The 16,130-nt window shown below is 32.6% G+C and overlaps 3 protein-coding genes across 3 annotated transcripts; 1 reads left to right on the forward strand and 2 right to left on the reverse strand.

Annotated features, from left to right (window-relative positions):
- Positions 1–3,618: 3,618 nt before the first annotated feature.
- Positions 3,619–6,231, forward strand: LOC100263814 (RING-H2 finger protein ATL48-like). The gene is made up of 2 exons (XM_002283332.4): positions 3,619–3,816; positions 5,707–6,231. The coding sequence occupies exons 1-2, from the start codon at positions 3,741–3,743 to the stop codon at positions 5,865–5,867; spliced, it is 237 nt and encodes a 78-aa protein (XP_002283368.1). The 5' UTR covers positions 3,619–3,740; the 3' UTR covers positions 5,868–6,231.
- A 1,770-nt stretch (positions 6,232–8,001) lies between these two features.
- LOC100258709 (WAT1-related protein At5g07050-like) lies at positions 8,002–10,044 on the reverse strand. The gene is made up of 8 exons (XM_059733962.1): positions 9,854–10,044; positions 9,693–9,755; positions 9,473–9,589; positions 8,983–9,056; positions 8,836–8,906; positions 8,567–8,653; positions 8,323–8,471; positions 8,002–8,215 (listed from the first exon to the last, which is right to left on the reverse strand). The coding sequence occupies exons 1-8, from the start codon at positions 10,042–10,044 to the stop codon at positions 8,002–8,004; spliced, it is 966 nt and encodes a 321-aa protein (XP_059589945.1).
- Positions 10,045–10,117: 73 nt separating this feature from the next.
- On the reverse strand, positions 10,118–15,549 carry LOC100241594 (dehydration-responsive element-binding protein 1D). Its single transcript, XM_019226450.2, has 2 exons — positions 15,119–15,549; positions 10,118–10,161 (listed from the first exon to the last, which is right to left on the reverse strand). The coding sequence occupies exons 1-2, from the start codon at positions 15,537–15,539 to the stop codon at positions 10,118–10,120; spliced, it is 465 nt and encodes a 154-aa protein (XP_019081995.2). The 5' UTR covers positions 15,540–15,549.
- Positions 15,550–16,130: the final 581 nt, after the last annotated feature.

A 16,130-nucleotide genomic window follows, 5' to 3' on the forward strand; every position in this document is an offset into this window, starting at 1 on the left:
CTAGAAGGGTCTCTACTAAATAACCAGTCATAAAAGGTCCGGGTAATTTAATGTCTTCAATAGCTAAGTCATTAATCAACAAGTCGTAGTCATGAATTTAAGATGATACATCTCTAACCTCAGTCATTTGAAAATTTCTAAAATTCCTTATGGCATATTTCTGAGTTCCTGCATTTTCCAAAATATATTTTTTATTCATTGCATCCCAAATTTCTTTTGCAACTTTAAATTGACAATAAATATAAAAAATTTCATTAGAAAGGGTACTCAAAATAGCATGCCTAACTTGTTTATTTCCAATTTCCTAGGTTGGTAACAGATGAGAACCATCTTCTGGTTTTGGGTCGGTCAAAATGTGTCCCGAGTTCACTACATCGATTGCAGAGAAAACCCTTTCCAGTCATCTATTTAAGAATGTCCCATTAAAGGGATCAATTTTAGAGGTGTTAGGACGTGTGAAACTAAGGAAGCTTCCATTTGGATATATTTCAAGATTGTTGGATTTAGGGGTATGGAAACAAAAGACTAGCCCAAAAGACACAAACAAATAACAGAATGAATAAAAAGAAAAACTTATTGGCTGAGGCGTGACAAGCATTGTCTTTGAAATAGATCCACCCTCCTCGAAGACAAATTCGGTGCACTAGGGTACCTCCAGGATTCAACAGCTAGATCTCGCCTTGTGTGCACTCTGTAAGCAAGATGTGTACAACTCGGGTTTTTGAATAAATTCCTCCAAATAGATGTATGAAAATACTCCCTGAGAAACTCTCTGAAAAAATTGGTATTCATATATAAAGAGAGAGGTGACATGCTTTTATAGGCCACTAACACAGTCTCAATGGGAATTTACTTGTAATTAGAAGATGACACAAAGTGGAAGGTGATTCTACTTATAAAAGAAATGAGACTCCACTAGCACAATCCCAATAAGACTCTTCCTAAAAATATAACACTAATAGAATAGAATAAAATAAAATAAAATAAAATAAAAAATAATTCTCAATAGAACACTTCCCAAAAATATAAGACTCATAGAATAAAATAAAATAAATTAAAAATAATTCCTAAAAATAAAAATGAAAATTATTTACACTCTTCCTACAAGATTTACGACAAATCATGAGGCTATCAATTATCATGATTCACCAAATTACTATGTTGCATGGATTCTTAACTTTGAGAGGATATCGAGCTTGCGTCAAAGTCAATACGAGGTTTTGACCTATGAGTGAGTCCTTAAGGTGGTCATACATCCCTATAGATTGAGTCACTTTTGATGAAGACTAGTGGTAACATGAAATCTTAATAGAAACACTATAATATCTCATGGAAGTGAGATAATGTGTTTTCTTGGGTGATCTAAAGGACATACAATTTAAAAAACTATAACCACAACATTTCTTTATTGGAAATTTGACATTGGTCATTGGAGTTAGTGTATGTCAATTGATCACATAATAAGTGAGATCTACAACTCAAGGATTGTATAGGTAATTTTGATAGGTGATAACATTATCTTGTTAGATTATAGACATCAATTTATGAGGAGTTTAACTACAATGAATAAAAATTAGAGTCTAGTTAATTCTTTGTAGTGTGATGTTAAATCAACTTCAAAATTTGATTTCGAAGGAACAGGTACTGTCCTATGGGTCCCAATGGTACCCGTTTGAACTCATATACCTTAATGATATAGTTTATGAGGGTTGAATAAGCTCTAAGTTCTCTTATGTACATAAAGGTATTTTGATAATTACATAAAGTTGTACAAGGTCAATGAATGACATATTTGAATTAGGTTAAATGATTAATTAGATAGTCATATTGGATTAGATTAAGTGATCCAAATCCATGTAAGCTTAAGTTAAGTTACTTAAGCCCAATGGGAACCCTATAAATATCCCGTTAGAGGTTAGGGTTCCTATTAGTCGTCTTCCTATTTAAAAAGATTATATATATATTAACCCTATAAAAAGATTATATATTATAACCATGCGTCTTGATGTGAACACATTGAATTTAAATGTATGATGAAGTCTCTAAAATTGCTTAGCAAATTAAAAAATTCAAACCATTCTAAAGCTTTAAATAATAAAACCATTCTAGCAATGAAAATGCGTTATTGATGCCTAAATTGATATTTTGAATTATTCCATTATTTGAATAATATTTTTTTTCTCAAAATCAAATGTTAGATTTTTTTTTTTCAATACTTTCTTGAAACCAAATATAGTCTACACCATTAACACACCATGATTAATGCAAAATAGTAAGGAAAAAATGAAAAAGTTTTAGTAATTAGAAATTAATAATAGGTAATATACTAAGAAAACATTTGTTTTTTTAGCTTTTTGTTTAAAATAATTTGTTTTCAAACTTTTAAGTTATTTATTTTTCTATTTTTTCATGACTTATTATAAACTTTTTGTTGAATTTAAAAAAAAACAAAATATTTGCCTTTTTCTAACTGAAAATATTAACATGTTGGTTTTTTTTTTAATGTTTAATAGAAATAAAGTATTAATTTTTTTTTTTGATAAATACTATTAAACATTAAAGTTCTATTTAGAAGGAAGTAATAATAATAATAATAATAAACACCACATAAGTGATATATGATAGGAAATAAAAAATAAATAAATTCTTAAAAGGATTATGTGAATGCATTTTTAGTATTGAAAGAAGAAAATAATCATAAAAATTAATGATAATAATAAATGACATAATAAAAAGATTCAATGGTGAAAACAATGACAAATTAATTATTAAAAAAAGGTGTTGAATATAAGGTATGATTAAAAGAAAAAAGAAATAAGGTTTTAAATACGAAATACTTTGGATATTATATTAAATAGATAAGACATTATAAGATAGTATATATAATAAAATATATTACCTAATACTTATATTTAATTTGTAAAATAAATAAAAAGTGAAATATTATATATAATATTTACTATTAAAAAACTATGAAATTTCTCTTAAAATTTCATATATATAATATTTACATATATTAATATTATTTTATAATTCTTCTTTTAAACCGCAAAGTTAATTTTTTTAATCAAAATTTTTAATTTTAAAAAATTGATAAAAAAAAAATTAGAATTTGAAGATTATAATTTAAAAAGGTGGTGAATAGGAAGAAATGTTAAATATGGAAGAAGTAAATGTATGTTTGGATATAAAAGGAAAAAAATAGGAATATGAGAATAATATTTTAGGTAAAAAAAATTATGTAAACTCCTTACAAATAATTTTTCTAGAAATATTTGGTTAAATTGGATACAATAATTTTTAAATTATGAATTTAAATTTTCTTATATTTTCTTTAAAATAATTCATTTTTAACATAAATATCATTGATCATTTTAATTATTTATATATATATATTTTAAACAAAAAATTATTTTTATAAGAAAATAATGAGCATATTTTTGTCAAAATGAGATAAAAAAAGAAAAAAAGATTAAATTTTAAATTTTGGGTTTTTATTACTCTTCTAATCAAATAACTCTTTTATCTAAAGGCCACATAAAAAAATTTTAATTTAAAAGCCATTAAAAATTGAGTCTATTTTTATTTATTTATTTTTTAAAAATAAAAATCCAACAAAAAGGCTTGGCTGGCAGCGTGTTACTGGTTTTCCAAAAGACAGAGCACATGCCCAAAACAAATTTGGTTTAAGCTTGGTTTCGGTTGGGTGAATTGTAATACAGAAGAAGAAGAAGAAGAAGATGAGTACGTCGGAACCCCATATGGAGAATTTATTGAATCAGAAGAAGCGTATCAAGAACCCTCTCGTTCCCGTTGGTACTTAAGACTACCCACCTCACCTTGTATAAAATTTTCCATCTTGAAGCTTTTTGGTGAATTTATTTGTTGGTTTCTGTTCAATTTTATGCATTTCTTGGAAATTGATGGCTTCTGGAAATTAGGTTTCATTTTGAGAATAGAAATGGGTGTTGAATGAGCTTCAATTCGAGTATGCCCATATGCTGGTTTTGAGTTGATTTGATACATTTCTTGGAAATTTAGGTCATTTTGTTTTATCAAATTGGGTTTTGTTTGAAAGAAGGGAATGTGAATTGATGAACTTTAATTCAAGTGTGCCCATATGCTGGTTTCTGTGGAATTGGTCCTTTCTTGCAAAATTATACTCCATTTATGGTATCATCAAATTAGGCTTTCTCTTTGAAAAAAGAAATGGAAAATTGGATGAAGCTCAATCCAAGTGTGCCCATATGGTGAATATTTTGATTATTTTTGTAGGTCATATGAGATGATGTTTTAGGGTCCCAAATCACATAATCTATTTATGCTCTGTTTGGAGTTTGGAAAGGAAAATGTTATTCAAAATACTTCGTCTCTATCATGTTTGCAGCACATAAATGTTCTCGTTTTATTTGATGACAATTCTACACTTTTCCTCAAGACAAATGGAGGGTTGTTTCATGTCTCTTGGCTCATCCATGGTTAATAATATGCACCCTTGCTAAAGACACATAGATTCAGTTCTGTTCCTGTTGTGTTCTCTGCAGACAAAAATTAAGTTCTTTTAGATTTTGATGAGCGAATTTATTGGAATTGACATACAAAGATGGAAAATTTTGCTCATTGTTTGTGTTTGTTACATGTGCAAATGATACTCTTGTTTAAAAATTGGTTTTTGCATATAGGATGAATTTTTTTGTTAGATCATATGTCATGTTCTCTATATTGACAAACTTGGCCAAAATTTTCTATTCAGTTTTCCCCTTGTTCTCTTTCCCTCTATTTTAGTAGAAAAACTTTTGTAAGAGTTGGGAATAAAAGTGAAAATTTTCACTGATATTGTTTTGGCTGAAGAAGTAAACATATCCAGCATGAAGTTGCAATATACATCAGCGTCACCATAGCTGATGCAACTCATGGTGATTTCTCCTTAACTACTATATATATATATATAAAAGGAGTCCTAAAGAAGTATTATTTTCTAGAGGTGGCAGGATTTAATCTGGTCCTGCTGTAAGCAGCCCAAACCCTTTAAACAAATAAGTTTCAGTTAACCCATATAATAAACAGGTTGAGTTTCGGTCACTTGAATCCAAGCCAATTATAAATGCCCTGGAGTTGGGGCTAGGTCCCTAATTTAGCCTATCTAGAACCAACCTAGTTTGTATTTCTTTTTAAAAAGTTCATACATTTTATTGAATTGTTAGGTTTCAGGTTGAGCATTTCTTGATTTGACCTCATTCCAGTATAACATCCAATTAAACGTTATCCATTTCTAGCTCTGTTATATTTTGATATTATTAATGACTCTTCTTTCAGCATCTTGACTATTTACAAATCAGTTATATCTCCGTGTAATACTTGTTTCATACTTCTTTTGGCTTGTGGAGTTCCTGCAATCTGCTTTTAGATCATCATCTCTCAATTTATGTATTATCATATTTTTATATTTTTAGTTACTTATCCATTTACTGTATAGGTTATGTAACATTATCCTTGTCCGTTGCATTTTAGCTGTTGCCAAAGATATGTTTTCCTTCACCTTTCTGGAATAAAATACACAGATACTGAATTCCATTGTAGCTGTTGCACTTTACCTTATTCTTGGATTACAGACTCTGATTCTTCTATTTCTTTTAATTATCTTTGGTGAATCAAATTTCTGTTCAGAACTCAATTTCAGTTTACTTGATGGTTGCAATTTTTCAGGTGCACTTATGACTGCAGGAGTGCTGACAGCTGGCCTAGTTAGTTTCAGACAAGGGAATTCTCGGTTAGGTCAGCTTCTCATGAGAGCCCGTGTGGTTGTCCAAGGTGCTACAGTTGCACTCATGGTTGGCACTGCTTACTATTATGGGGAAAAGATGTAATGGTTGTGGGCAGTTGAGATAACGACTGTAAAAATGTTCTCCTGTTTCTTTTTTGGTCTTGCTCCATTATTTAATAGGTGGCTCTTAGATGGTAAAGTATCATACTCCTTATCAGGAAATTTGGATGTGACTTTTGCAACTTCATTTTAAGCAAATGTTTATTGCGCCTGTTGGAGCTCCAAACACCCATGCATATTTATTTGCTTTAATCCCATTGTTTTGCTATGGAAACGAAGATAGAATGAAGCAGAGTTTAAAAGGTACTGTGTACCAGGATTGATTGGTATGGATAAGAGTCCTTATTGTTATACTCCAACATATAGATCTTATTGTTCTGCTGAATAAATTGCTTGCTTTCTTGTTACTCTGGATATGCTCTTGTCCTTTATTTAAAGAAATACGAAGAAACATTGTTCTCTCAAATATGGGATTTCCTTTAGCAGGTCCAATTGTGCATGCTTTTACCATGATATTCAAGGATGATTGTTAAACTTTTGTTTTAGACTGCTAACGATGCTCTGGTTACCAGCAGAACCTTCATTCATAAGGCTGTAAATATGTTTGAGATGCCTTGTATAAAGTAGGTCAGTGATGATCGGTGCTGGTTGTGTTTGTGAAATGTATTGGATATTAAGTTCAAATTGTGATAGATGCTTACTATCTATCTACACAGGCACATAAATCTTCTTCTTCTTCTTTTTTCATGGCATTTCAAATGCGCCTACTTTGTTTCTTTCATTTGATGGGATATTAAGAAAAGAAGGATTTATGTGTTCCAAGCATTATAGGAAACAAAATGATAGTCTCCTCTGTGTGATGTCCAAATGAGGAATGTCTCGGGCCTCCTGAACATTAGGTGGTTTTCCAGTTTACAAATACTCCTACAGGTGCAGGTTTGGCCTGATTGGGTTCTTTTTTTTGGTTGTGCCTGAGCACTGGAAATCTAGAACTCGAACCTAGCTCTACCGGGTGATGCTTGGTAGGAACTAAGTTTGTGATTCTCTAATGTGAATGAAGTTATACAAGCTGTTATTCATATTCTCTAGGAATGTTACACAATCATATTTTCCAATATTAATTGAACCTTAAGATATCTATGTTTCATTTTGATTGTTTAGCCATTTTGAATTCCAAGTTTTCATGTGACTTTTTGATACACATAGATGTTGACATTGTTGGGATATATGTCCCCTAATGTGGCAACCAGCATCCTGAGATGATGACAGTAAATCTTTCTGGGTAAAGATCCATCAGAAAATGCCAAACCATGGAGGTTCATTCGAATATGGAGGAGAGAGTGACATTGCGGTGACACATCAAGACTAAAGTGAGTTGTCTTGTGTCAGAAACCATCCATTGTTCTGATGACCCACATCCACCATTGAATGAGGCTTAATTGAAGTTGAAGACCTGATCTTCCAACAGGAATAGGAGAAGAAAATCATGTGAAACTGTTAAGTTTGACGCCCACCATACAGCTGGCTCAATGAACCTGATCTCTCTAGGCCAGGCAGAGGAGAAAATCTCTCAATTCAAATGGTGTTGGACCACAGAAAATCATGTAAAACTTTAACTTTCATAATATATATATATATATATATATATATATCTTAGCAAGATATCAAAATAAAATTTTAATAAATAAATTAATTTTAATTATTTTACTTTTAAATTTTATTTAATTGATTGCTAAGAAGATAGCAAATGCAACTCATAATAATTCTTTAACACATTTTTCTTTATGTCTTTTGCATATTAATTAAATATAAAAGAAATAAAAATATTTTTAAAAAATTATTCATATATCATAATTTCTTTTACATAATTGAATACAATTAAATTACATAGATCATTATTTTAATACTAAATATATTCTCAAGTTTTACATATTATAATCAATTATTAAAAATTTTGTAATAAATATATTATTTTCTTGAATAATTTTTTAAAATATTTATATTTTATTTTATCATTTTTAAAAAAATTTCTAATATTTCTATAACTTTTGATTAATTTTCATCCTATATTCCAATGTATTTTTAAAAATCAGATAAATAAATCAGATGAAAATATCCTTCAATGATACAATGTGCCAAAGCATTTGGAGGGTAGAAGGGTAAAATCCAATTATCATTTATGTTACAGAATAAACAGGATTATATTCCTTGTATCCACAGTGAAACCCATCAAATTGGCTCATGCTTCCCTCTGGCTCATCCAACATTGGGGCCTTCTCAAAGGTTGAAGGCAGCATGACAACTTCACAGACTTTACTCTCTTCCTCTTCTCTGTATTGTAGCCATGCCACTACATAACAGCCTGTGGCAATTATAATTGCTCCTATAACACTACAAAAATTATTTGAAATTGTCAGCCATTTCTCAGGTGGTTTCATCCTATCCCAAGCAAGTCCTTTCCCATGGCAGAAACAGGAGGGTATGAGAGGAGAGATTACCTTCCAATGTGGAGTGTTTCGCCAAGGAAGATGACACCTATTATGGCAGCAATTCCCATGCCCAAGGGTTTGAACATTGACGCAAAAACAGGCCCTTTCCTCCTTATGCACCAATTTTGTACAAAAAATGCTACCACACCAATAATAGCCTGCCCATTAAGAAAAGGTTGCATAATTAAGGTCAGCAAAGCTTATTTCATGATATTGGTGCAACCCAGGAAAATGCAGATGCAAGTGTTCTTACTGAGTAGATTATAGAGATGAGTTCAATATCAGGCCTTAGTTTCCAAGCATTTGAGTCTCTCACGGCAATCAGAGAAACTGCTGTACTCTGAATCGCCCCAAACAATGTGATAAAGGAAATTACGGTGATATTTGATGGGTAGCAGCTTGACAGAATTGGTGCCTTTGACTAAGGTATGAACGTAGATCAGTCCCAAGTTCACCAAGTTTAAGGTAAAAATGAAAACATATGTTTGGAGTAAGTTTGTGATTGGTGCATGTATATACTACCTGGCAAGTGTTCCATGCTGAAAGTGAAAGACAAGCAGCTGCAAAAAAAAGGCCTCCAATGACCCAATTGTCTGCAGTTTTCAGAAGATGGTTGTTGGAGGATATTGAACCACCACCAATAATAGGAGGGCCCTATTAAAGGGTTACAATCAATGCTCCTGAGATCGATATCAGGGTGCCTAGGAGTTTTATCTGGCTTCTTGAGCTTCTCAAATCCAAATCTTCAAGTCTATAAGATAAAAAGCACGATACCTGAGTTTATTCGAGTGATTTAGTTCATGGTGAGAGATTTCACTAAGATTAAAACATAAGGATACTCATTTTCCGGATATTTGGTACTTTGAGAAAATGAAGGAAAGAGAAGGAAATGAAAGTTGAAGTTCTATGTTTCTGCTGTTGACTCAAGCAAATAACAATGAAAAGCAAAGATTTCGCCTCTCTCTCTACTATCTTTTCCTTTTTCAGTTTCTGAGCAATCAGACAGAACAAAGTACAAGAAACGATTAGAGCGATGACAACATTCAGTTTTGATACAGATGGTGTCTAAAAGGTAGAAAGACACCATGATTTTATTTACATTTGCCCAATCCCTCAATTAGCTGAAGGGTAGACACAATCTCTCTCCATTAATGTTTACCTGATAGCAACAGCAAGCAAGAAAGTGAAAGCAGGGATCAAGTTGCTCATAGCATAACAAAGTGTGGGTGAACTGTAACTTACGCCTGTGAATACCCAGTTCTGCATCACTGTAATCCTGCACAAAACCCACAAAAATTAACCAACTTCCACCACAAAAGAAAGTAAATCCACTTCAGAACCAACAAGGAGAAGCTGTATATATGGATAGAGTAACTGACCCAGGAAGTCCGAGAAGGAAGAATTTACAGAAGTGAGAGAAAGTGAGAGGGGGCCTCTTTGTTCTGCAAATCCAAAAGAAAGAGCTGAGAGTAATACCAAAAAAGAGAACTTAGTTTTGTTTCTTGCTTGGACAGAGATAGAGAGAGAAAGACAGAGAGACCTGTGGAAGATGAAGGAAAGAAGAAAGAAGATGAGGGAGGCAAGAGCGTTGTAGTAGACAACAAAGACAAAGTGATTCATTCCTCTGGACATGGCTGCTTTGCTGAGAGTGACCAACCCCACATCAAGACACTCCATCATCACCATAGCTGCAATTGGCACTATTCCTGACAACCATGCCTTCATCCCCATCTCTCTCTCTATTTTCGCTGGTCTTTTGGATTCCATTGATTTGTGATATTTCCTTAATTCTTTGATCAGATGATTAAGTGAACCCACGTTCCTGCTGCTTCTGCAATTCAACATTTTCTGTAAAAGAGAACAATAAAAATGGCATTAGGTCAAAGATAGTGCCCTTTTTTATTGCATGACATGCCACTCACGTAATATTTTTATATTGGTTGACTTGTTTTAATTATGGGGAAAAAGTGGGATGACGCCTAACAGAACTTTAGCTTTAGCCAAGCCAAAGCCAAAAACAAATTGGTTTGAGTTTTGCTTGGTTTTGTTTAGGGTGAATTGGAATACAGATTGAGAAAAAAAATATGAGTATGGTCGAACCCAATTTGGAGGGCTTCTTGAATCAGAAGAAGCAGGTCAAGAACCATTACTTCCCATTGGTACTCACCACGCGTTTCTCCTTGTACAAAAATTTTCTATCTCGAAGCTTTGCTGTGAATTTATTTGCTCGTTTCAGTTGAATTTTATGCATGGAAATTGTTGGCCTTATGACATTGGATTTCTTGTTGAGCATCGAAATGGGTATTGCATGAACTTCAAGTCAAGTATGCCCACATGCTGGTTTTGAGTTGATTTAATACATCTCGTAGCAATTTAGGCCATTTTGTTTCATCAAATTGGGTTTTCTTCAAAAAAAAAAAAAGTTTTTGTTAGGTCATATGCCATCTTGTCTATATTCAGAAACTGGATCAACTTTTTCTGTTCAGCCTTACTCTTGTTATCTTTCCCACTGTTTTAGTAGATTTGTGTCTTTGTGTAACCTCTAGGGATAAAAGTGAATTTTTCATTGATAAACATTTTCAGCATGAAGATGCAATTTGCATTAGCATCACCATAACTCAAACCAAATGTCCATATCAACAAAAGGAGTTGTAAAAGTAACACAAAAATGTATAATAGAATTCTTCTATCAATCCCTATAATCGAGGAATACAAATCCTATCTAGGGAAACTCTTATCTATCAATCCCTATAATCGAGGGATTTGACTCTATCATAATAAATACATCATATACAGCTTGTACACAACTCAATTTTCTTATAGAAAATACCGCAATTTCCAACACTCCCACTTAGGCTTATGAATAGATATTATCCATTCCCAACTTGTCTACTATGACATGAAACGCTAAGCCATTCAATCCCTTTGTGAGAACATTTGCTAGTTGATTGTTTGTAGAAATATAGGGGGCACATATCAAACTCACCCTCCAACTTTTCTTTTATGAAGGGCTTATCAATTCCAACATGCTTGGTTCGATCGCGTTGTATTGGATCATATACAATACTAATGGTTGACTTATTTATCACAATAGAGTCTCATAGGATTATCTCATTTAATTATGAGATCTCCAAGAATTTTCTTTATCCACAACAACTCATAGATGTTGTGTACCATAGCTCTAAATTCTACTTTTAAGCTTGATCATGCCACCACATTTTGCATCTTCTTCCTCCAAGTCACTAAGTTTCCTCCAAGAAAGGTACAATATCCTATTGTAGACCTTTTCTCCATAATCAATCCTACACAATGAGCATCATTATAGACCTCTAGCCTCATTTCATGGCCTTTTTTGAACAAAATTCCCTTACTCGGAGTACCCTTAAGGTAGTGAAGAATCCGATTGACAACTTGAAGTGAATCTCCTTTGAATTGTGCATAAACTAACTAACCAGATTGCTAGCATAAGCAATGTTTAGTCTTGTGTGCAACAGGTAAATCAACCTCCTAACTAACTATTGATACATCCCTCGATCTATATTCTTATCATTTGTTGCCTCTCTAAGCTTGTGATTATGTTCAATGGGATTTTCAACTACATTACAACCAATCTTTCTAGTTTCCTTGAGCAAGTCTAACCCTTTTTTTCTGATAAATAAATATCCCCTCCTTGGATCATGTTATCTTTATTCCTAAGAAATATTTCAAGTTACCCAATTCTTTTGTCTCCGTTTACTAAATACCACTGAAGCCTCTCATTTACTCTTAAATTATTACCTATCACAATTATATCAACATAAACCAACAAGATTATGACTCATCTTGAAGCTAAATGTTTTATAAACAATGTGTGATCTTCTTGACTTTGCTTGTTACTTTATCTCTATCATTGCTTCAGTAAACACTACAAAAAAATAGGTTTTTAATGACGAATCTTTAGTCACGGCCAGAGTAAAATTGTGACTTATGTGTTAATCAATGGTGGTGGGAAAAAAAAACATGTTTAGTCACGGAGATTTTATGAACCGTCACTAAAAGGATTGATGAGAGGGTATTTTAGTGACGGATTTATTTGAATCCGTGACTATTTGTAAATTTAGGGAGGGAAATTTTGGCGCCAATACTTTTAGTCACGGTAATTTTATCATTCGTGACAAAAAGTGTAACAAATGATGTTTTAATCACGGTTTTTGGTGAAACTGTCACTATATATATATATATATATATATATATATATATATTGTGATTTTTAATCACGCTATTAATTGACCGTGACTGTATGTGAACTTATAGTCACAAATTTCACATTGATCGTGACCAAATACATGGAGAAATATTTTGAACTTATGGTCATGGGGTTCACACAATCATGACCAAAGTCTATTATTTATTTTAAACCATTTTTGGGTTACCTATTATAATTTTTTAGATAATATTATATATATATATATATATATATATATATATATATATATATAATAGATATTATTATTAATAGTAATAATAATAGTTCTTATTAATTATAAAAAGTTTAAAGTTATATTATTATTATTATTATTATTATTATTATTATTTTAAGTTAAAGAAACAAATTAGTGTGTTACCTATTTTTCCTTAGTTAAAATTATTTAATTTCCTTGTTATAATTAATGTTTTAATGAGAAGTAAAATAAAGTTTAATATAATAGTGTGGACCCTGCATTTCAGCTCATGCGTTTCCCACTCGATGGCAAAACTCACTTTTTGTTTGAAAAATGATTTTATTGATTAGGAAAAATGACTTGGAGTAGCCACTTATTTTTGTTTTATTTTTAAAGGGCAAACAAAATAAGAAAGAAAACTCTAAGTGTGACTCCTTATTTTGGAAAAGGTGGTCTGCGAAAAACCGGATCGGGTTTGGGGGTCAGGTTACTTATTAGGAAGGTACGGTAAGGACCGTAACACCCCTCTAAGTCCCTAAAGTGGGTCTCTACTAATAAAATGAAACTGACGCGGCGATCAACGAGAAAGTCAATGGATACTCACTTAAAGCATGCATAATATGAGAATCAAAACACGCAATAGAGATTGACTAGAATGAGAGTGGATGCGTACCTCGGTCACGAGCCACAATGCGCTATCAAGAAACGAGATTAGTGCACAATTAATGAATACAAAGTATAACCCATGCATATTGGAGTGCAAAACGAAGCTCAAGCAAAATATATTAAGCACGACAATTGACAGTTAAAAGGGATCAAACATAGGACCCCCAACAAAGCCAATTTATTGTTCATGAGCTAATCTCACAAATCCCGTGTTTTAGAATTATGAAGGAATCATTATTGCTTATGTAAAATCAAGAAGATCAGAAGATTATTTAGGAACTGAAATAAGATTAAAACTATTCGAGTGAAAACTGGATTCTTGGAGTTTATTTGAAAATTGGAGTATTTGGAATTAAATTTAAAATATTAGAGCTCCGGTAATTAAATTGAAATTTGTTAAAGAAAATGAGAAATGGACTTTAGGAAATTGAATTGCGAGAACATAGACTTTTGAAAGTTGAATTTGTAATAATAATGATCATAAGATTTTGAAAGTTTGAATTGATAATAATAATAATAATAATAAGATTTTAAAAGTTTGAATTAATAATAATAATAATAATAATAATAATAATAATAATAATAATAAGATTAATAATAATAATAAGATTTGGAAAGTTGAATTAATAATAATAATAATAATAAGAATAATAATAATAAGATTTTGAAAGTGTTTTGGTTCCATCCCCATCACAAGCCCAAGTCTATGAGCCCAAGTCCATTCATTAAAAGAGCTTTGGCTCCATTCATTAAAAGAGCCTTGGGCTCCATTTCCATCAAGCCCATCCTAGGAGGCCCAAACAAACATTACCCATCCGGCCCAAACTAAAAGAAAAGGGCTTAAGGCCCACATGAACCTACTTAAGCCCACAAGTCAATGTCTTCCCAAAACCTACTTAAGCCCACCAACAAAACCCATTGCCTAAAATATCCACCCAAAAATCAAAAGATGGTTTCACTTTTTTTATAAAAAAAAAATTCCGGGTTGAAGATTGATGGTGGCAGGTTGGCGGTGAAGATGGTAGAACAAAGCTCCAAATATAAGAACCTAAATAAACTCATATCATCTTCACCCTATATGTCCATCAATGAGCTTAGAAAAGAAGTTAAAAAAAACAAGCATGGAGTGGAGAAAAGAAAGTACCCGGAGATGGAAAACAAAGAGAGAGGACGAGAGGTTGAAGAAAGGTCTATTTGGTGCCCGGTTTCCTCTCTTATCCCCAGATTTTTTTTCTTTCTTCAATGCATGTGCTGCCCAAAATCTCCTCCAATGCATGTGTTGCCCGTTTTTCCTCTCCAATCATAGTTCAAAGTCGCGGTATCGGTTATTGACTCGGGAGGTCTTGAGGCACATCTGTCTCGGTATCTCGGATTGGTATCGGGTGATACGCAAAAAATTCTAATTTAAGAGCTTAAAATAATTTTAAAAAATTATAAAAATTATTTTAAAAATTAAATACAAATAAGTAGAGTGAAAAATTAATAAATAAACTTCTATTATATTAAAATAATTCAAATTATAATAAAAGCATACTTTTGGGATGATTTAAAATAATATTAAAAATCTCTAAAAATATTTTAATTTAATCACTTGATAATATTTCTTGTTGAAGATGAAAATAATAAAAAGTAATTTTTTTTTATAAAAAATTGTTTAAATTAAATATTTTGAATTTTTAAAAAAATATTTTTAACTATTAAAAAAATAAAACCATGATTCATCTTTAAAAAAATAAATATAATTTTTCTTATAAAACTCCACGCAGAGTCAGCAAAATTCAAACAGGCCTTCCGGCCCCTAAACGCTAATGCAGCAACATCATGCGCCCGGGCAGCCATCTCGGCAGTTGGATACGTCCCCAGCCATATTCTCGACTTCTTATTGGGCTCCCGCAACTCGCACACCCACTTGTTCCCATTCCTCCTCCTCACTCCCCTGTACATCGGGTGCTGTGTCTCCTTAAACTTCCTCCTACCAGCGCGCTTCTTAGGCCGATTCGATGCCCGCAGAACTTCCTCGTCGGATTGGATGGTCCTCCGGGTCTGCCAGTCCGACGCTGAAGAACTCTCTGGGCTGCTGACAGAATGGGAATCCAACGAAAATGGATACGAATTACAAAATTGATTGAAGAAGTCCATTTGAATTTGCAGTGAGAGAAAGAAGTGTTGGTTATCCAACTCGGGTATCGGTCCGATACCGGCCATGGTCGAGGCGGATACGACTCGGCCGAGTCGTACCGGTATCGATCGAGATTTTGAACCCTGTCTCCAATGCATGTGCTGCCCGGTTTTCTTCTTCTCCCCTAGCTGCTGCCTATTTTCTCTCTTCAAGATCTTCTTTCCCATATTTTTTTTTTCCTACCCAAAAACCCCTCCTATCTCCCAGCTGCTCCCGTCCTCTCCATCATTTCCAATCTCACCCACTCCCCTAAAAAAAAACAATATTTTCTTCATCCCTCTCCAACCAACAAGGGGGTCTACAAATAGTTTAAAAATATAATAGTTCAATTTGATATTATTTGATAAAAAATTTAAATGCAAGTGACATTTACTCCCCAAGACTATGAGTTTAGCTTTAAAAAACCAAAACCAAAATCTTAACTTAGTCTGAGAAGGTGGGGGAGGGGCCTAATCTCTACTTAGCTGCATTTGACCTAACTTTTTTATTGGAAATGTAGAGGATAATATTGTTTATTGAGTGAATCCCCCCGTGGCCCATTTCTTTCCCAT

Source organism: Vitis vinifera, chromosome 17 (assembly GCF_030704535.1).
Source record: "Vitis vinifera cultivar Pinot Noir 40024 chromosome 17, ASM3070453v1".
NCBI lineage: Eukaryota > Viridiplantae > Streptophyta > Magnoliopsida > Vitales > Vitaceae > Vitis > Vitis vinifera.

Excerpts from the sequence above, each read along its gene's own strand:
- LOC100258709 (XM_059733962.1), bottom strand. The coding sequence starts at position 10,044 with ATGGGGATGAAGGCATGGTTGTCAGGAATAGTGCCAATTGCAGCTATG. Across the intron at positions 8,654-8,835 it reads CAGCATGGAACACTTGCCAG|AGTACAGCAGTTTCTCTGAT; the intron begins GTAGTATATACA and ends GGGGCGATTCAG. Across the intron at positions 8,472-8,566 it reads TCATCTCTATAATCTACTCA|GCTATTATTGGTGTGGTAGC; the intron begins GTAAGAACACTT and ends CTTAATGGGCAG.
- LOC100263814 (XM_002283332.4), top strand. The coding sequence starts at position 3,741 with ATGAGTACGTCGGAACCCCATATGGAGAATTTATTGAATCAGAAGAAG. Across the intron at positions 3,817-5,706 it reads GAACCCTCTCGTTCCCGTTG|GTGCACTTATGACTGCAGGA; the intron begins GTACTTAAGACT and ends GCAATTTTTCAG.
- LOC100241594 (XM_019226450.2), bottom strand. The coding sequence starts at position 15,539 with ATGGACTTCTTCAATCAATTTTGTAATTCGTATCCATTTTCGTTGGAT. Across the intron at positions 10,162-15,118 it reads ATTTATTTTTTTAAAGATGA|AAAATGTTGAATTGCAGAAG; the intron begins ATCATGGTTTTA and ends TCTCTTTTACAG.